The sequence below is a fragment of the Tursiops truncatus genome, chromosome 4 (assembly GCF_011762595.2).
Source record: "Tursiops truncatus isolate mTurTru1 chromosome 4, mTurTru1.mat.Y, whole genome shotgun sequence".
NCBI lineage: Eukaryota > Metazoa > Chordata > Mammalia > Artiodactyla > Delphinidae > Tursiops > Tursiops truncatus.
This window is the reverse complement of record NC_047037.1, coordinates 48703935-48725676: the sequence shown is the minus strand read 5'-3', so window position 1 is coordinate 48725676 and position 21742 is coordinate 48703935. Positions and strand designations below refer to the sequence as shown.

Here is a 21742-nt window from a genome sequence, read left to right as displayed (position 1 = left end):
TGATCAGTTGAATATCCATATAAAAACATGAAGTTTATACCTGCTTTATATCATATTTAAAAATTAATTCCAGGTGGATTATGGTTATAAGTACAAAAGATATAAAAAAAATAAAGCTCTTAAGAGAAAATATAGGATAATACCTCCATGGTTTGGAGAAGGCAAAAAGATTTCTCAGAGCACAAAACAAAATTTGAGGGAAAAACAATGAGGTATGCTTGCTGAACTCCTTCAAGTCTGACATGTATCTCCAAGTATTGACGTGCCATTGTGTGAAATTAATTTGGATTTCTGATGTAGAATTTTACTCATTCAGGAAAGCATGACAGATTATTTAGTTATCCAGACCACCTCATGGGTGCCAAGAATCTACTGAGTCTCCAGGGCTGGTTCTGCCCACTCTGGCTTTCTGCACTCCTGGGTAACCCTACTGGGATCAGTCATGTGATCTCCAGGGTTCAAAAAGCAGCAAGGATGTTTCACCCCATGAGTATTTCTCAATAGCTGGTTTTAAAATGTGTGAAAACATGTTTTCTTCCTTCTTCCAATATGTTCTCCCAAATGATAATACTGGTATTTGAGATATAGTGACTCATTGGAAGGGACATTTGATCACCCAAAGGTCCCTAGCCGCAAGATGTTTCAGAGAAGACCCTCCATGCATTTTATGATCTCATTAAATACAACCTTTGGGGCTTCCCTGGTGGCGCAGTGGTTGGGAGTCCGCCTGCTGATGCAGGGGACACGGGTTCATGCCCCAGTCCGGGAGGATCCCACATGCCGCAGAGTGGCTGGGCCTGCGCATCCGAAGCCTGTGCTCCGCAGCGGGAGAGGCCACAGCAGTGAGAGGCCCGCATACCGCGAAAAAAAAAAAAATACAACCTTTGGCTCACTTATGTGCTGTGGTATCTGCTTCCAACCACTTTGATGGTAAAAGAAGGAAATGGATCTTCAGTCCCTCTTTTAAGGATTCATGGAGTGGTAATATGCTGTGAAAACTATACATTTTAATCTATTTGATGCCTACCTCAAGCCAAATCGACTAGATAAAAAGGTAATTTTATAAGACCCAAACTAGTGCCTCAAACTGTCCTGTCTCGTGGTTTATGTTTCCTGATATTCCTAAACGCAAACATGGATCTTTTGGGGCATTCATATTCTCATACTGAATTTTCTCAACAAAAGGGGATTCAGATATCTAGTTCTTTTTTTTCTCTTTGTTTCAACTTCATCTTTCATGCCATGGTTTTGTTATTGTGGAGAAAAAATTAAAACTACAGAAAATCATAAAGAAAAAACAACAACACTTGGGTATCCAATACCTTGAATTAACAAGTGTTAGCATAACATGATTTACTTCAGTACTCCATTTTTAGATTCTTTTAGATTACAGTTTATCTGAGAAACATGAGACCACCTTAGAACAAGTCTGTAGGTTTTTGAACCCACACCACACACACACAAAAAAAACGCCAAATCAGAGAAATTCATGGAGAAATGGAACACAATCAGGTTGAGATGTCACTGAATAATTATTTCATATAATGAGCACAGAGTCACAAATATAAAGCACTAAAAATGACAGTGACGAACATTAACAAAGGAAATAGAAGTTGCTGTTTTCCTTTTTTAATGTGAGACATTGGCTAAAGCCAATGGGAAATTTCTTGGCTGGTCTGAGTAATATTTTATTGTGCTTAATTCAAATTGTATAATAACTTTTAAATTCAAAAACTGCACAAAAAGAGTGGAGGCTTCAGTTAAATCAGATTTCTGTACAGACTCTGTAGATATTGCTGTTACCAACTGGCAAATACAGGTGGTCCTCACTATTCACAGTACTGTTAGCTGAAACCTGTGCATGTTGAAACTGTGTCATGGCCTGTGTGGTTCCTTGTTACCCGAGATAAAAGCTGATATGCAAGCGTTTCATTTAACACCGTACCAGGCGTTGCAATGACCACCTGTATATTTCAGTTTATATTGATCATTGCCTGAAGTTTAGAACAAACAGACATTGTGTTCCATTTAGAATTATGACCACATGAAAGATATAAATAAAATAATGAAAGTATCTCTGGGTGAGTTTAAATTTTTCGGATCATTAACATCCAAAATGATTTTTTACATCTGGATTTATATTCCTATCAACCCTTCTCAACTCTCCTTCATTCCAGGGGCTGAGTCACCTGCACCAGCATAAAGTGATTCATCGAGATATTAAAGGGCAAAATGTCTTGCTGACTGAAAATGCAGAAGTTAAACTAGGTAAGAACAGAATCCAGTGAGCCTAGGAATTGCAGAAAATGATAGGATTGTTTCAGCTGTTTTTTTTTTTTTTTTTTAATAATGTAAATTTGTCGCTGTGGATTTGGAGGTCATTGTACCTAGAATAGAAAGGAAAATGTTTCTTTGGCTATTTAAAAAAAAAAAAACATTTTCTAGGGCTTCCCTGGTGGCGCAGTGGTTGAGGGTCCGCCTGCCGATGCAGGGGACGCGGGTTCGTGCCCCGGTCCGGGAGGATCCCACATGCCGCGGAGCCGCTGGGCCCGTGAGCCATGGCCGCTGAGCCTGCGCTTCCGGAGCCTGTGCTCCGCGGCGGGAGAGGCCGCGACAGTGCGAGGCCCGCGTACCGCAAAAAAAAAAAAAAAAACCCAAAAAAAGAAAAACATTTTCTAAAAGCTCTTTGAGGAGTGAATTGGTATACAATATGGTAAGCAGATCCATGTGCTTAATCGATGTGTAGAAACAATTGAGTTTGTTTTTTAAGCAAAGACCCTTTAGATTAGAAGTGACTGACCTTGGAATGGTTTCCCCTATCTTACAGTTTGTTTATATTGTTGCTGCTATAACAATGATGAAATTTTTTTAATTAAAAATATCCACAGTTAGACATTCATTATTTAGAAAAATGAATTCCTGCTATATTCCCATATGTTTTAAGTTATATTTACATCGATTTCATTATTATCTAGGGCACCTGTACAAAGTGGATGCTCAATATTCTACTTCACGTGCATACTAATTATCCCACTTTCATCTGCAGAGTTATCAGTGAGGGAACCCTTTGATCTATTAGAGCCCTTCCCACAATATGTCTGGGATTATCCAGATAAGGTACAGAATCCCCACACGCATTTGACTACTTGATGTATATGAGTAAGAGCATAGATTGACAAATACTCTGTAGGATATACAATTTGTTTCCTACCAAAGAATCACTGTCCATGTGATTGTTCATTTTCAAAGAGATTTAAATGTCTCCTATGGTTATATCCCAAACACGTGCTCTTGCCTTTTTGTTAAAATATACAATTTCCATTTTTTTCTTAGTTAGAATTTGGGGCCAAACTTTCATCTCATGGATATTCCCTTTTAAAACAAAAGCATACATTAGGTAGGGAAAGCAGTTATATATGTACTGACTACATAAGCTATCCTCAGAATATTCACTCATCACTAATTAACAGTTACTTGTTGAGAGAATATTATATGCCAGGTCCTGTACAAAATGCTTTTAGGTAGATGATTTCACTTAAACATCAGAGCGACACCATGTGAATCTCATCATCCTCATTTCATGGATTTGGAAAATGAAGCTCAAAGAGGTTGATCTAGTAGCCCTAGGTTGTATCACTAGTAAGTGTCAGAAAGGAGATGCAAATTTAGGCAGTCTGACTCCAGAAACTTAGCTGTTAACTCCTTTCTTTGCATCCTCTAAATACTATCCTTTATGGCCCAAGCTTGACTTTTATTTAACACCTCTTTTTGGCCCCCCATGTAGCACTGATGTAACCAGATATAACCCCCTGTGCTTTTCTCATTGGTACGCTTCATCCATTTATACGTGAAGATTAAAAGTATACATTCACTAGAGATTATCATACTAACTGAAGTAAGTCAGATAGAGAAGGACAAATATCGTATGATATCACTTATATGTGGGATCTAAAAACATGATACAAATGAACTTATTTACAAAACAGAAACAGACTCACAGACATAGAAAAAAACTTCTGGTTATCAAAGGGGAAGGGTTGGGGGAACAGATAAATTAAGAGGTTGGGATTAACATATACACACTACTACATATAAAATAGATAATCAGCAAGGACCTACTGTATAGCACAAGGAACTCTATTCAATACTCTGTAATAATCTATATGGGAAAAGAATCTGAAAAAGGATAGATATATGTATAACTGAATCACTTTGCTGTACACCTGAAACTAACACAACACTGTAAATCAACTATACTCCAATATAAAATAAAAACTTTTTAAAAAATATATACATTCACAATAGTGAAAAGGAAGAAGCAACCTGAGTGTCCAATAGATGAATGGATAAACAAAATGTGGCACCTACATACAACAGACTATTATTTGGTCTTCAAAAATTCAGAAGGAGGGGCTTCCCTGGTGGTGCAGTGGTTGAGAGTCCGCCTGCCGGTGCAGGAGACACGGGTTCGTGCCCCGGTCCGGGAGGATCCCGCATGCCGCGGAGCGGCTGGGCCCGTGAGCCATGGCCGCTGGGCCTGCGCGTCCGGAGCCTGTGCTCCGCAACGGGAGAGGCCACAGCAGTGAGAGGCCCGTGTACCGCAAAAAAAAAAAAAAAAAAAAATTCAGAAGGAGATTCTGATGCGTGCTGCAACATGCATTAACCTTGAGGATATTATGTTAGGTGAAATAATCTAGTCTCCAAAAGACTAATACTGTATGATTCCACTTATATGATGTATCTGTAGTAGTCAGATCCATAGAGACATAAAGTAGAATGGTGCTTTCGGGGGGCCAGGGGCCCGGCGGGGTGGGGAGGGGAGGAGAAAGAGAAGTTAATGTTTAATGGCTACAGAGTTTCAGTTGAGGAAGATGAAAAAGTTCTGGAGTTGGATGGTGGTTATAGTTGCCCAACAATTTGAATGTACTTAATACCACAAAACGGTCCACTAGAAAGTTGTTAAAATAGTAAATTTTATGTTATGTATATTTTACCACAGTAAAAAAAAATACTCATTCATTTTATCACTATGTAAGACCTTAGATGATAGACTTTATTCATTTGTCTTCCCTTAACTAGTGGACTTTGGAGTCAGTGCCCAGCTCGATCGAACAGTGGGCAGGAGGAATACCTTCATCGGGACGCCCTACTGGATGGCTCCAGAAGTTATTGCCTGTGACGAAAACCCAGATGCCACATATGATTTCAAGGTATGACTTCTTACTTCTTCATTACGTTTCGAAGCATGCCTAACACCTCACCCTAAGACTGGTAGAGAATTCTCTCATGGCCTTGGGCTTGTGATTTGTATAATCCAAAGGGAGAACTAAAAAACATTATTTACTTGAGTTTAAAATTAGAAGACATCCAAGTGAGAATCTTTGTAATGAACTCATCCATCATATCTGATTGCCTGTTGGTAAAAAATGTTTAAACCATTTTCTGTATTCTTTTGAACTTCTCTTGCTTCTTATTAGAAAACATTTCTATTTTGGTTATAGTTTAGATTTTTGGCAAAGTATATATATTCTGAGAGCTTTTCATGTTAAAAGAAACCAAGATATGAGTTTGTTTTTGGGGATCATCTTTTTCTGATTAAGAATAATCATATTTACTCATTTCTACATTGCTCAAAGTTTAATTATTAGAGTTTCTTTTCAATGAGAGAGAACCAAATGGGATGTTGGTAGCTACTATATGGTGTTTCTGTAGCCTGTTGCAGTGTTTCATAGAAATCTGACTTATGGCTTGATACTTTGTACCATAAACTAGAAATTTGCTAATAAATTCAAAACAGTGTTTAAGTAGAGAGGTGGAAGTTGTCCCCTTCTCCAAGAAGCCCTCCTCTTTTCCATTCTGTTAGGCAATAATCAAACATAATTTGTGTTTACTATCCCATCGATAGCTGCAATGTCAGGTGACATTGTTGTTGTGAATTACAGCTGAAAGTTGAGACCTTAAGGTTGGAGGTAAATGAGATATAGGAACTATGTGTGTTCAGATTATCCAGTAGACAGAGAGACACCCTGTGGTCTCTGTGTAGATCACAGGACAACCTTGGGGAAAACCTGATAGTCATTTCATAGGTGAATGGACCTTTTTTTCTATTATTTGAGGTAACATTGGTTTATAACATAAGTTTCATGTATACATTATAATTCAACTTCTGTATACTCTACAGCGTGCTCACCACCAGAAGTCTTGTTTCCCTCCATCACCATACAATTGATCCCTTTTCCCCATTTTGTGCCCCCTTTCCGCCCTGGTAACCACCAATCTGTTCTCTGTAACTATGTGTTCATTTTTGTTTTGTTTGTTCATTTCTTTCTTTTTTTCTTAAATTTTTTTTATTGAGGTATAGTTGATTTACAATGCTGTCAATCTCTACTGTGCAGCAAAGAGACTCAGTTATACATACATACACATTCTTTTTTATATTCTTTTCCATTATGGTTTATCACAGGTAATGGAATATAGTTCCCTGTGCTATACAGTAGGACCTTAGTGTTTATCCATTCTAAATGTAATAGTTTGCATCTACCACCCCCAAACTCCCAGTCCATCCCTCTCCCTCCCCTCTCCCCCAGCCTTGGCAACCACAAGTCTGTTCTCTATGTCTAGGAGTCTGCTTCTGTTTTGTAGATAGGTGCATTTGTGCCTTATTTTAGGTTCCACATATAAGTGATATCATATGATATTTGTCTTTCTCTTTCTGACTTACTTCACTTAGTATGATAATCTCATGTTGCATCCATGTTGCTACAAATGGCCTTATTTTGTTCTTTTTTATGATTTGAGTAGTATTCCATTGTATATATGTACCACATCTTTATCCATTCATCTATTGGTGGACATTTAGGTTGTTTCCATGTTTTTGCTATTGTGAACAGTGCTGCTATCAATATAGGGGTACATGTATCTTTTTAGTTTTTAACATCTTTATTGGAGTATAATTGTTTTACAATGGTGTGTTAGTTTCTGCTGTATAACAAAGTGAATCAGAAGCTGGGACGAAGTGAGAGAGTGTCATGGACATATATACACTACCAAATGTAAAATAGATAGCTAGTGGGAAGCAGCCACACAGCACAGGGAGATCAGCTCCATGCCTTGTGCCCACCTAGAGGGTGGAATAGGGAGGGTGGGAGGGAGACACGAGAGGGAGGAGATATGGGATATATGTTTATGTTCATTTATTTCTTATATTCCACATATGAGTGAAATCATACAGTATTTGTCTTTCTCCATTTGACTTATTTCACTTACCATAATAGCCTCAAGGTCCATCCATGTTGTCACAAATGGGAAGAGTTCATCTTTTAATGGCTGAGTAGTATTCCATTATGTGTGTGTGTGTGTGTGTGTGTGTGTGTGTGTGTGTGTATATATATATATATATATCACATATATATATCACATCTTCTTTATATCACATATATATATATCACATCTTCTTTATATCACATATATATATATCACATCTTCTTTATATCACATATATATATACATACATATATATATATATATATATATCACATCTTCTTTATCCATTTATCCATTGATGGGCACTAGGTTATTTCCATACCTTGGCTATTGTAAATATTACTGCAGTGCATATATCTTTTCAAATTAGTGTTTTCATATTCTTTGGCTAGATACTCAGAAGCGGAATAGCTGGATCATATGGTATTTCTAGTCTTAATCTTCTAAGGATCTCCCTACCGTTTTCCATAGTTACTGCACCAGTTTACATTCTCACCAACAGTCTACAAGGGTTCCCTTTTCTCCTCATACTCTCCAACTCTTTGTTATTTCTTGTTTTTGATAATAGTTGTTCTAACAAGTGTGAGGTGATATCTCATTGTGGCTTTGATTTGCAATTCCCTAATAATTAGTGATGTTGAACATCTTTTCATGTGTCTGTTGGTCATCTGTATGTCTTCCTTGGAAAAAATATCTATCATCTCCTCTGCCCATTTTTTCAATTAGATTGTTTGGGGGTTTTTGGTTGTTGAGTTGTATGAGGTTTTTGTTGTTGTTTTTTTGCGGTATGCGGGCCTCTCACTGTTGTGGCCTCTCCCGTTGCGGAGCACAGGCTCCGGACGCGCAGGCTCAGCGGCCATGGCTCACGGGGTCAGCCACTCCACAGCATGTGGGATCTTCGTGGACCGGGGCATGAACCCGTGTCCCCTGCATCGGCAGGCAGACTCTCAACCACTGTGCCACCAGTGAAGCCCCAGTTGTATGAGTTTTTAATATTTTGGATATTAACCTTTTGTAGGATATATGACTTACAAATATCTTCTTCTATTCAGTAGGTTGCCTTTTTGATTTATTGATGGTTTCCTTTGCTGTGCAGAAGCTTTTTAGTGTGATGTGGTCCCACTTGTTTATTTTTGCTTTTGTTGCCCTTGCCTGAGGAGACATATTCAAAAAGATATTGCTAAGGCTGATGTCAAAGAGTGTACCACCTATGTTTTCTTCTAGGAGTTTTATGGTTTCAGGTCTTATATTCAAATCTTTAATCCATTTTAAGTTAATTTTTCTGTACTATGTAAAATGGCAGTCTAGTTTCATTCTTTTGCATGTGGCTGTCCAGTTTTCCCACCACATTTATTGATGAAACTTTCCTTTATCCATTGTATGTTCTTGGCTCCTTTGTCTTAATTAGTTGTCTGTATGTGTGGAGGGCTCTTCGTTCTGTTCCATTGATCTGTGTGTCTGTTTTTATGCCAATACTCTGCAGTTTTGATCACTATGGCTTTGTAGTATAATTTAAAATCAGGGAATATGATAACCCCAGCTTTGTTCTTTTTTCCTCAGGATTGCTTTTCAGGATCTTTTGTGGTTCCATACAAATTTTAGAATTTTTTATTCTGTTTCTGTAAAAAATGTCACTGGGATTTTGACAAGGATTATATTGAATCTGTAGATTACTTTAGGTATATGGACATTTTAACAATGTTAATACCTCCAGTCCATGAGCACAGAATCATTTTCTATTTCTTTGTGTCTTCTTCAATTTCTTGAAACAATGTCTTATGGTTTTCAGTAACAGTTTTCACCTCCTTGGTTAAATTTATTCCTGGATATTTTATTCTTTTTGTTGCAATTGTAAATGAGATTTTCTTAATTTCTCTTTCTGCTAGTTTATTAGTGTATCAAAACACAATAGATTTTTGTATATTTATTTTGCAACTTCACTGTATTCGTTTATTATTTCTAACAGTTCCTTTAGTAGTGTCTTTAGGATTTTCTATGTGTAAAATCAATAGAAAACCAATGTCATCTGCAAATAGTGATAGTTTTACTTCTTCCTTTCCAATTTGGATGCATTTTATTTCTTTTTCTTGCCTATCTGCTCTGGCTAGGACTTCCAATACTACGCTGACTAAGAGTGTAAGAGTGGTGAGTGGGCATCCTTGTCTTGTTCCTGATTTTAGAGGGCTAGCTTTCAGGTCTTGACCACTGAGTATATTAGCTGTGGGTTTGTCATAGATGGTCTTTGTTATATTGAGGTACGTTCCTTCTATATCCATTTTATTGAGTTTTTTTTTTTTTTAACACAAATGGATGTTGAATCTTGTCAGATATTTTCCTTTCATCTATTAAGATGATCATATGATTTTTATCCTTCAGTTTGTTGATATGGTGTATCACATTGATTCCAGATGTTGACCCTTCCTTGCATCCCTGGAATAAATCCCACTTGATCCTTTTAATGTGTTGTTGTTTTGGTTTGTTAATACTTTGTTGAGGATTCTTGCATCTATGTTCATCAGAGATATTGGCCTGTAGTTTTCTTATTTTGTCTGGTTTTGGTATCAGGGTAATGTTGCCCTCGTCAAATGAATTAGGAAGTGTTCTAGCCTCTTCAGTTTTTTGGAAGAGTTTGAGAAGTTTAGGTATGACATCTTTGAATGCTTCATCAGTGAAGCCTCGTGGTCCTGAACTTTTGTTTGGGGAGATGTTTTTGATTACTGTTTCAATCTCTTTACTAGTGATTGGTCTACTCAAATTTTTTATTTCTTCGTGATTCAGTCTTGGAAGGGTGTATGCTTCTAAGAATTTATCTATTTCTTCTAGACTGTCCAATTTGTTGGCGTATAGCTGTTCATAGTAGTCTCATGATTCTTTGTATTTCTGTGGTATCTGTTGTAAGAGAAATGAACTTCTCTTTCATTTCTGGTTTTATTTATTTGAGCCTTCTCTCTTATTTTCTTCGTGAATCTAGCTAAAGGTTTGTCAGTTTTACCTTTTCAAGAACATAGGCGAATGGAGTTTTCTTTCTTTCTTTTTTTTTTAAAACGTTTTTATTGGAGTATAATTGCTTTACAATCGTGTGTTAATTTCTGCTTTATAACGAAGTGCATCAGTTATACATATACATATATCCCCATATCTCCTCCTTCTTGCGTCTCCCTCCCACCCTCCCTATCCCATCCCTCTAGGTGGTCACAGAGCACCAAGCTAATCTCCCTGTTCTATGTGGCTGCTTCCCACTAGCTATCTGTTTTACATTTGGTAGTATATGTAAGTCCATGCCACTCTCTCACTTCATCCCAGCTTACCCTTCCCCCTCCCTGTGTCTTCAAGTCCATTCTCTAGTAGGTCTGTGTCTTTATTCCCGTCTTGCCCCTAGGTTCTTCATGACCCTTTTTTTTTTTTCTTAAGATTCCATATATATGTGTTAGCATACGGTATTTGTTTTCCTCTTTCTGACTTACTTTTCTCTGTAGGTGCATGGACTTTTCACCAAAGTACTTTAATGATCACCTTGAAACACCCTCATCTTACAGCTGTGGAAACTGAGGTCCAAGACCTTTGCAAGTGCACACCTCGTTAGTGATCTTGTCAGAGACTTGATCCCACATCTCCCACTCTCTGTTGAGAGCTCTTTCCAATATATTACCCTGCCTCTCTCTGATGCAATCCTATATAAATATCCAATTTACCAACAAAACAGCCTCTGAAGAGTATATTTGGAGAATTCCTCTATTAAAGAACATTTTTAGTTCTCCACATGTGGGGTTATTATGGAAATCAGGTCACAAAGATGCAGACATTGCAATGTCTTTGGGACCCAGTGTCTCAGGGCATTGACAAAATTATTTGCTTCTTTGGAGAAATGCAAGCTTGAAGGTCTAAAAACAAAATAATCTCCTGTAAATTTCCTCCTTCTTTCAGAGTTAGTCACTGTAATAACCTGACACCAATCTGTCTGAAAACAGCTGCCAAGTTAAAAATTAATCTCCTGCCAAAGTAAATGTCATTTATTTAAACTGCTAATGATAAGCACATTTGAATAATTTGATTTGCAAATCCCTTCAGAGGAGCCACTACAAAATATATGTCCCAGACCAGATACGTGTATCGTAATTGGCTATAAGCAATTCTTCAAACAACAGTTATACCTAACAAGTGCTAACTAGTCTACATCTGGGCCACAGATATTTTAGACTGCTTTATAACATACCACGGAGAATCAGAGTGTTTCAAACTTTCAACCTTAGCTTAGCCTTTTAAGTATTTTGGCTGGCTCTAGTATATAGGGGACTTTTGTTCTGTGGCATAAAATTGATCCCTGTGGGACTTCCCTGGCAGTCCAGTGGTTAAGACTCTGCACTTCAAATGCAGGGGGTGTGAATTCGATCCCTGGTTGGGGAACTAAGATCTCACATGCCACGCGGCACGGCCAAAAATATAAAATATATATGTATATAAAAATAGATCCCTGTGATGTAGTTGTTTTCAGTAGAGTAACTAGAAGAGGACTTCCTCTGGTGAAGCCAAAGCTTGGAATTAAAGTGGTATCTTAAACCTCTTTGTTCAGATTAGGACTAAGAAATACAGTTTGGGGTCAGTGAAAAAATTTTTGATACTAACGCATAACCCTAGGTGTGGACAAAGCCTGATGTGTGAATAACCACAGGGGGCATCATGCTGCACAGGGTGATTTCAGAGGTGCTGGAAGCCCTTGTGATTAGGAAAGTATCCTGAGACATTAATAAGTTGAAAATTAATTTCTGTGCCTTTTATTAAAAAATAAAGAATCCTGATGAGAGAACAGATTCAAGTCTATCAGCCATTTTCCACCTTAGTACGAATTAGTTTTTTAGGATTGTCATAAATGCAGGTTGTACAAGAGGAAGAAGAAGTCATGGCAAAAATATGAGTTCCACTGATCACTTGTCCTGGGAGCATGACAAAAGGGTAGATTAGGAAGACCAAGCAGAAAGGAAGATTTGGGGGTTCTTTGAAGATTCATTTTAACTACTTTGTAGTTTTACTGTGGATCAGAGAAGAAGCTATACTTTCATCTTTCTACTTCTTCTTTGGCATCAGATCCTATACTTTTTTCTGTTCACTATTCTTAGGAATGTAGCCTGTCACCAGGAGACAGCTTGACAATATACTGACTTTCAAAACCCTTTATTCATTCACTCAGCGTATATTTATTGAATACCCACTATGCAAAAGGAATTAGCCAAGTTCTATCTGTATGTGCAGTTTTCATCTAGAAAGTCCATTTGCGACCCCGTCAAAGTTAAATGGTTTGCTACTGTGTGTTTGGTTGTCCATTTGAGCCAAAGTGTATCCCAGCCTCAGAAACTGATGTCAGCGTTTTGGGCTCTCACGTGCTGTAGATACTTTCAGCCTAGAGGGCACGTTTAGAATAAAAGATGACTTGAAGGCCACTGGGCTTTGTTAGGTTTTCTATCACAAAAGCCCTTTCTTTAAAATAAAGACAAAATGCAAAAGAGTATAGTTTGGTTTTATTACAAATATTTGATTATTTCTTAATTATTTATTATTTTATTTGTCTACAATGTCTTTAGAAACTTCTATAATTTTTTTTAAAAAACTGGAGAAATTCAATAAAATAAGAGCCTCTGTGGAAAGTAGTCTGAAGAGCTCATGCTTTTTTTTTGCAATCTGGTTTTGTCTGATAATCTACTGGGCACAGTAAGTAACTGACTGAAAATAACCCCTATCCTAAGGAGGAGTGCCGGAATCTCATTTGCCTGGTGTGTTCACTTTCCCGTAGAGGCCCTTCCTTTCTTGTTTTCAGAAAATCTGTCAAAACACTTCAAGCAAAAGGAAAGGTTTCATTCTCCTGATAAGTACGTGGGGCAATAATGAAAGCTTTCTCATTTAATAATAAGCATTCAAAAGACTTGAAATTAATAAAACTGTTCAAAATTCCTAGGCTGTTAAAATTGTTATTTTTTTAAACTTGAATTTCATTTCAGTTGGATGGGATTTGCCAAGTATTTTATAGTCCTATGTATTTATTGCTTTAACAGAACCACTCACTAAAGAAAGTTCTCCGTGGCCAAAAGCCCATTCATAGGGAATTGGCTGAATAAAGGCTGGCACATCTGTCCACTGGAATATTACGCAGCCATTTGAACAATGAGGTAGTGTATATGTTGAAGTTGGGCAGATCCCAAGATACAGTGTTAGGTACACAAAGCAACTTACAGTATAGTACACATAATAGACTCTTATTCTCCCCTACCCCATGGATAAATGGCATGTGGATGGAGAACTTAAACGTTTTACTTTCTGTCCTGTTCTAATTTTTTACACCATAAATGGTCATGCTTTCATAGTGGTTTAGTCAAGTAAAGGAAGTACAGTGACATGGCATATCCCCTCAACCCCACCACCCATCCTCTGGCCTGATCTGTGCTAATATCATTTGTTATTCACCTAAACTCTGTTTATGAGACTGTGCACACAGGTGCCATGGACCATTGAAAGTCATAGGTGTCTCCTGCAGGGTTTGGGTCAGTATTGTGCTCTGGCTGTAGAGCAAATACTCATTCTCCAGTGTTATGGGTAATCAGCTTTATTCATGCAGAATGAAAAGAGCCCCTGTAGGTAAGAGGCTTGACTGGAGATAACGTGAGCAACCTGACTAGTCAGGGGGGCATCACCAAGATGTATGTGGGGTGTCACGTAAGAGCATGATACTCACATCGCAGAACGAGGTCTACCTCTCAAATGAGACCTGGCCTCTGTCTACTGAAATTTCAACAAAGGTCTCATGCCCACGCGATAAGAAAGAAGGATGATACACACACCGTTATTATTACGTGCGGAAACAAACTTCTATTAAACAGATTTCTCATGCTCCATGTTCACACCCACCTACACAGCATTCCTTAGTCAGACATATCACCACCTCTTCTGGGCTCCAGGCTGATCCCCACGTGAAGAGAATAAGCTATTCTTCCAGTGTTTTCCCTCTGGTCAGATAACAAATGTAGTTGAACAAGGGACTCTGTGGGAAATGGGATTATGAATAACTACTCGTGCTTGATTATCCTCAGTCACGCTGAACTCACCACCCTGGTTCTGTTTATATATAATGCAGTATATAAGTATACGGCCTAGGGAATAAGTCCGCGTTTTGAAGTTGGACAGGACTGGTTTAAAATGTAGACTTCATCTCCTTGCACTCTATTCCTTCAGGGAAGTTATTTAACCTTTCTGAGTCTCTGTGGGAATGACGATTGTATATTACAATGTTATATTAGAATAAAGGGAGCTCACATATGTAAAGGAATTAATTCAATGCCTATTTGGTAAGCACTCAATATACGATAGTTAATATTTGTGTTTATGTGTCATGTGAAGGTGCTGCCATTTGGAGCCATTTTGACCTAAAAAAAACCCCAGCAATATCCTAGGATTTGAACTGCCTGTTTGCATTATACACCTCTAATTGTCTGCTTACATTGAGCCAGAATTTGTTTCTCTGTAACTTCTATCTCTAGATTAAGGTGCTGCCCTTAGGGACCCATACAATAAATTCAATTTCCTTTTTCCAGCTGGAACATTTCCAAAAAGTGAATAAAGAATAAATTACATGACAAAAGACTAATTTCTGGTCTTGGGAAAATGGCTGATCTCTTGGTCTTGGTAAATTAAAACTTGGTAGAATCCACTGCACCGGTTATGCCTGGTATGAAGCTATTGTCTGTCAACTCTAGACCACCTTGCTGCCCTCTGCTGTGGGATGATGGGGCCAGGATTCAGCTAACCCCATTTCTGCCTGTCCCTCTGGGTAGACTGCAAGGCTGGAGAAGGAAGGACACGCCCTTTCCTGTTTGCTTCCCCTGAACTTCCTGTTTGCTCCTGCATCCTCCCAGCAACTTCTTTGAGTACCAGGGCTCCTTGTCAGCTTACCTGACTCAAGTTTGCTGGTTGAACTGCCAGTCAGTGATAACTGGACCTCAGGATCTGTCTGTGCCACTATTTGTTAAATACCCACTATAGACACTGCGTTGTGTTATGAACTTTGCAGATATTATCTTACTGAATTCTCGATCCACCCTGCAAGATAGGTGTTCTCTTTGGGCTACAGGTGAGGAGATGGGTTCAGAGGAGTCGAGGGGCTCGCCCCAGCTCTGCTGGCTGCGCAGCATGTGTTCTTTCTGCCTCTTGGCGCACGCTGGGGCTCTGCTCCTGCCCTTGCCTCTCCTTCCTTGTATGGCTGAGCACAAGGAAGTGTTATTTTCTTCAAAAAGTGAAGTGTTCTTTTCTTCACTTGTTGAGCAGCCTAGCCCCAAGCGGAATGCTCTATCATTACGTTCAAGTTGCCTTCGTGCCATCTGGCCCCTCACCAGCCAGAAGTTGCGTGCTTGCCTCTGCCTTCTCGGAGGCACTAGAATTTGTCTCTGTTCTGTTTGTAATGCACACAGGACTGGGCTATTAATCATGCCACAGGCCAGGCTGCACAGCACCTCTAGAATAATGAATTACCCAGCTCCTGCCAAAATGAGTCCCACCATGGCCATGAAGGAAACTTATCTCTCCCCGACTCTCTCCTCATCTTGTTCCTCCCACTTCCCTCTCTCATCTCCTGTGATCTGTCTTGACAGTTGTAATTGGAACATTTTCTCCCATATTTAAGTTCTGAAGTGTCTCTGGGACTTGCTAATGTATCCAAAGGCTTAAACAAGGCCCGTCAAGGACGTTTATTGCTTTCTAGCATGGGCAGTTAAGCGTAGCTTACAAGCAGCTCTGGGTATATAGGGCCAGGAATATAAATGTTCCTTTTGGAAAACAAGAGAATCCCAGGGGGGAAAAATGATCTTAATGATGATATCAAATGAAGGCTTAAAGAAGAAGTAATTTCTGGCTTGGTCACATGACAAAGGATGCAGAGGAGTTGGGATGCTGTGACCTTTGGTTTGAAGGGGTTGTTTGGGAGGTTTGGGGAAAGCAGCCTGAGAGAGGATCTGAGATGCTGTGTACTGAATAAAGGAAACATCTCTCTTCACTAACCCTTCCCTCTTCCTGTGGGATAAATCCAGGACCACCTAACGACTGGGACCTCTCTTTTTCCTTACTGTCGAAATACACTTTCTCAAATTATTGCTCTATACATATTGTCACTAAGAAATGCTTTTAGCTGTACTTGTGTTTCTTATGTCACCGGAATTCTGGAGGCAGGCAGTCCAGGGTTGGTGTGGTGGCTCGCTGATGTCTTCAAAACCTAGGCTCCTACCTTTCTGCCCTGTCATCATTAATTTGTTGACTTATTGCCTCATGGTTGCAAGATGGTTGCTGTAGCATGTTTTTATTCAAGGCACTAAGAAGTAGGGAAGAGGTGTCAAGACACCAGCTATATTTGTCACTTATTTCAGGAAAAGCAAAAGCTCTTACAGAAGCTCCTAGAAGCTCCTAGAAGATGTTTGCCTGAGTCTCATGAGGTCACATCCTTAACTGCCATCCTTAGCTGCAGGGAAATCTGGATAAACAAGTTTAGCTTTCCTATACTCTGAAATGGAGGCAGCAAGGGCAATGAGGGCTGAAATGCCTGTTGGGTTAGCCAACAAACAGTACTGGCCACAACCAAGTAGAGGGAAATCGAAGAAGACTAAACTGGGCAGGCAAAGGCAGTCTCACCTCACAGTAGAGGAGAAGATAATGATTAATATTCTTGAGCCCACTCTATGCCAGGTTTTGTGCTAGGTGGCATACCTCCATGCATACATGCCACAGTTGAAAGCTAAGCTCTGAGCAGTCTTCTGGATGCGGTTCAGTTGGGAACCTGGACTTGAATCCAGGTCTGTCTGACTTGAAAGCCTATTCATGCTCCCTCTAGGAAAAGCTGAGCACTGGTTTGGGGTGTGCCTCATGGAATCTCAGCACCTTCATTTGAGTGGCCACACCTTCAGTTACCTGTAGACAAAGTAGGAATCTGAAGCAATTATTTTATGGGCCCCAAAAGGTTTTTTTAAGTGAATTCTCAGGTCCTTACAGTGTGATGATAGTTAAAAAAAGAACTAGCCTGGGAGGCAGGAGACCAAGCTCTGATTAAAACTTGGTGCTGACTTGCTCAGTGATCTTGGGTAAGTCATTTTTTTCTCATCTGGGAAATGGAAGGTTGGACTAGATGATCTACAAAAGGTCTAACAGCCTTAAGACACTTAGGTTTTGCTCCTTTCTCTCATGCATCTTTCATGTGTTCATTATTTCAACAAGTATTTATTAAGTGCCTACTCTGTGCCAGGCACTGTTCTGGTACTGTGGACCAGTCAACAAAGCAAAGGTCCCTGCCCTTGTGGACTTCATGTTCGTGTGTGTGTGTGTGTTGGGGACAGGGACACAAACAATGAACAAAAAACGTAATAAATTAGTGACAAGTCAGTTACACAGTTTTCAGAAGATGACCAGTTCTCTGGGGAACAAAAGTGGGAAAGGGGAAGGGATCTGGCAGTGCTGGGAGAGAGGTTCGGTGGTCCTCACTGAGAACACAGCATCTGAGCAAAGACTTTATGGAGGGGAGGCAGTCAGCCAGCTCATAATTGGGCTTTGGTCCCGCAGGCAGAGCAAGTACCAGGAGTTTGCCTGAGTTTCCTGAGCATTTTCTTCCCCTGTCTGAGGACTGGCCTGGAGCCTTTCTCATCCCAGTTCCATCATTTCCTTTCAGCTGTGTTGGCTTTCAAACCAGCTCAAGCTTCCTAGACTTAAAGGCCATTTAAATTTGACTTTGCTATGGCAAGTAGGTGCATAGAGCCTGGCCACCACCTTCATAATTTGTACCTCGGTTCACACTGCAGAAACACTCGGTTCCTCGAGATGTTGGGAAGGTGGTGGGACAACTACCAAGGCCTGGAGTCTTATCAAAACAGCCCAACCCACCAGTTCCAGACTGTTCTTGCTGCATTTCTTGTTGAATGCTTCCTGCACACTAGTGACTCAGGGTTTTCATCATGTTCCCCAATGATTGTCTGTGTCAGTCAACCATAACGTTCCAGGTACAAGAGAGCTGTGTGGTCATCTTTACCGGTGACTGCTTCTGAGCCAGCCTGTGATGGGCGGCCTGGGCTTTCCCCATTAGCTGCAGAAGGAACCGCAGTGAGAAAGGCCAGCAGCCTGCGGGAAGACTCAGCCATTTGCTGGGCTGTGCTGACTCTGTGTGTGTGTGTGTGTGTGTGTGTGTGTTCAGTGACAACTTGAATACATTTGAAATGGAAGAAAGAGAAAGGACAACAGTTGACTCCTTGAGTTGCGTTCTATGCAGAGAAGTTACTTAGAATCTGTGGACAGTGGTTTTGCACAGGTGCGTTGTTATCCCCATTTGGACTGAGAACCTCTATGAACTGTAATATTTATGTGGACAGGTTGATGGCTTGTGAATTAAAGAATCCCCCCTTGGTCCTAGTGTGGGGTTAGCGTGTGCCCCAGCCGCCTGCTCTAAGGTAGATCGCACTTTAGGCAAGAGTCTAGACCCCATAGAAAGCCCCCTCTAGGTTGTATGGGCCACAGTCCAAATACTGAACAAGGCTGGGTATCACCCACTGGATATTGAGAAGTTTGGTCCTAGGGAATGGCTCAGGGTGGATTTCATAGTTCTCTTCCAGTTACATATCCTTTCTGTGTGGCCTTTACATTTGTTTGATGGGAATAGCAAGGGGACTTAACTTTGATCTCTGAAATCTGAGTGAGGTTGCCGGTGAGAGTTGGGAATTATGTACAAAATACAGGATACATTTAAAATGAAAGGAGGGTGAAAGTCTTCCTCAGGACTGTGGGCCATTGAACTGAATTTTACATGTGTTTTCTAATGGTTTTCCCATCTTTTGATTTGTTTCCCTCCTATGCACTATTTAGAAACTACTGAGCCGTGGACACAGAGTAGGGGAGAAGCATAGTGCTAGAGATGGAAATTGCACAGGTTGAGGTGGAGACATTAGCCTAGAAAATTCTGATAAGACCATAAAAGTCAGTCTGAGAATAAGAAAGACGATAAGGGTATAGGATTTCTATTTTACATATTTGTCTACTTACAAGATAAAAGATATTGTTCATTCATTCAACAAATATGTCAAACACCTACTACTACTGTGGCCGGCTCTCTTCTAAGCACTGAGATACAGCAGTAAACACCACCATCCAAAAGCTTCCCTGTCTGCATCTTGCCTGGTTACATGATATGAAATTGCTGTTTCTGTAGGTTAAAAACAATTGATTATAAATACAGTATGATCTAGCATTTACTCTATGATCCAGCCATTCCACTCCTAGGTTTTTACTCAAAAGAAGTAAGAGCATGCATCCAAACAGAGACTTGTACGTATTTGTAGCAGATTTATTTTTAATGGGCTTGACTGGAAGCAACCCAAATGTCCATCAACAAGTGAATGGATAAACAAATTGTAGTATATCCATGTGATGGAACACTCCTCGGCCGTGAGAAGGACTGAAGGACTGATACACGCGGCAATATGGATGGACCTTAAATGCATTGTGCTAAGTGAAAGAAACCAGAGGATTTCATTTTATACAACACGTTAGAAGATGCAAACCAATCCGTAGTAACAGGAAGCAGATCATTGGTTGCCTTGGAACAGGAACTGGGGTTGGGGACAGCAAGGGCAGGAGGGAGAGACTGCAAAGGGGCAAGTGGGACCTTTTGGGGTGACAGATGTGTTTGCTGTCTTGACTGTGGTGATGGTTTCACAGGTGTATACACACATCAGACACTTTCGAATAGTATACTTTGAATATGCCCAGTTAATTACATGACGGTTATACCTCAATGAAGGTGTTAAAAACAGTGGAACAGCAAAAACAATTTCATATGTTTCAATCAATAGATAAATGTTAGTGCTAAATTCATGTTTGAAACCTTATATTCATTTTTCATACCTGGATTGAAAAAACTCACCATGTGTCAGGCACCGTGAAAGTTATTATCGATGGAAAGCGAATGAGGCTGTTTCTGCTTTTAAGCTTAGCGGGCAAAATCAGTTTGTAAAGAGACAGCTGGACAGCTTTCCCACAGGCAGTTCTGAAGCAATTACCAGGTTTAACCAAGTTATCCTCTGTTGACTGCATTTACGCATGTGTCCGTGCCTTCCTTCTTTTTCAGAGTGACTTGTGGTCTTTGGGAATCACCGCCATCGAGATGGCAGAAGGTGCTCCCCGTAAGTACCTTCCTCTGGGTGAAATCTGTTACTGGTCTGCCCTGCAGGTACTGACGCTTCCTTGCCAGGAGCTGCAGTGGCTTTATTTCTGCTACACCAAGCCCTGCATGGACTCAAGCTGGCATATTGAGAAAGCAGAGTCATCTTAAATCAACCAGGAATCCATTCATTTCAGAGGGGTGTGAGGATCTTGTGTTTATGAGGGGGAACAAGAATGCAAAGGGAAGCAAACTTTGAGAGTCTAATCTGTTTCCAGATCTGGTGTGTGGTTTATTCTTGAGCTACTCTTCGCCTGTGGTAAAACTGCGACCAAGGCACAAAGGCTGTAAACGCCAACGTAACAAAAATTCACAGCCGATTTTCAGTGCATGGGTTATGTGAACACCTGCACTCCATTTCTCTCACTCCCATTAAAATACCGCTGTTTAGCGTTTTAGATTTCCCTGCTTATTGGAGGCAGAGTGGCCAGGGCTCTGCCTACCTGGAGAACCTCTCCAATTCCTGGAGATCTTGAGCACAGACCCCACAGAGAATCTCCCCAGCCCTGTGGTCACCACAAGCATGCATCTCAGAGACTCCACGCAGGAAGTGCAACTGACCAGGGGCAGCTGTTGCCATGACACCGAGGCTGCACCTCCCGAGGGCCACTCCGCACCAGTGACCGAGCGTGGCAGGGATATAAGGCAGACCCTTTCCTGGAAGACAGGGATTCCTTAGAAGGCAGCTTTCACTCCTTAGTTTCCCTCCTTGGTTTCCTTAGAGTGTGGGACAGCCTAGCACACTCCACCTACTTTTTCTCCCTCCCAGCATACTTCGTAGCAATCTGACAACTCTCCCAGCCTTCCCTCACTCCTTCTCTGTTCAGACAAGAATTTCCCCCAGTAATATCCTCTCATGTTTAATACCACCTTGGTGTCTGCTTTCCAGAGGACGCGGACCAAAGCAGGCCCCCTGTTTGTATGATGGGTCATTGTGCTCATAGGACCTTTTACCGTCACGTTATCATAGTTTTCTTATTTCTCATTCCAGAGTTGGTAGAATTCATCTGTAGCATGACTGGAGTGTTTATTGACAAGATCCCCTCATCCACAATGCTGATAGGCATTTATGAATCAGAAAAATAATACTGGCAGTCTTGAAACCATATCGTCATTCTTAATGAGTAGTAGAGGGGCTAAAAATAAATTTCCACCCGCCGAATCCTTTAGCTTTCGGGGAGAATATGTTCTTATTCTAGGCACAAAGGAAAAGATACTCCCAGATGAAAAGTAAACGAGTGAAATATTCTGATT

General features: G+C 40.2%; 1 protein-coding gene across 3 annotated transcripts in view; it reads left to right on the top strand.

Moving 5' to 3' along the window:
• The window catches only part of TNIK (TRAF2 and NCK interacting kinase), a 408961-nt gene that overhangs the window by 274734 nt on the left and 112485 nt on the right, over window positions 1–21742 (top strand). For all 3 annotated transcript variants that reach the window (XM_073803896.1, XM_033855468.1, XM_033855467.1), the window contains exons 6-8: window positions 2178–2268; window positions 5080–5210; window positions 20396–20450. In XM_073803896.1, the coding sequence (XP_073659997.1) occupies window positions 2178–2268; window positions 5080–5210; window positions 20396–20450 (277 nt within the window). The remainder of the gene's footprint in view (window positions 1–2177; window positions 2269–5079; window positions 5211–20395; window positions 20451–21742) is intronic.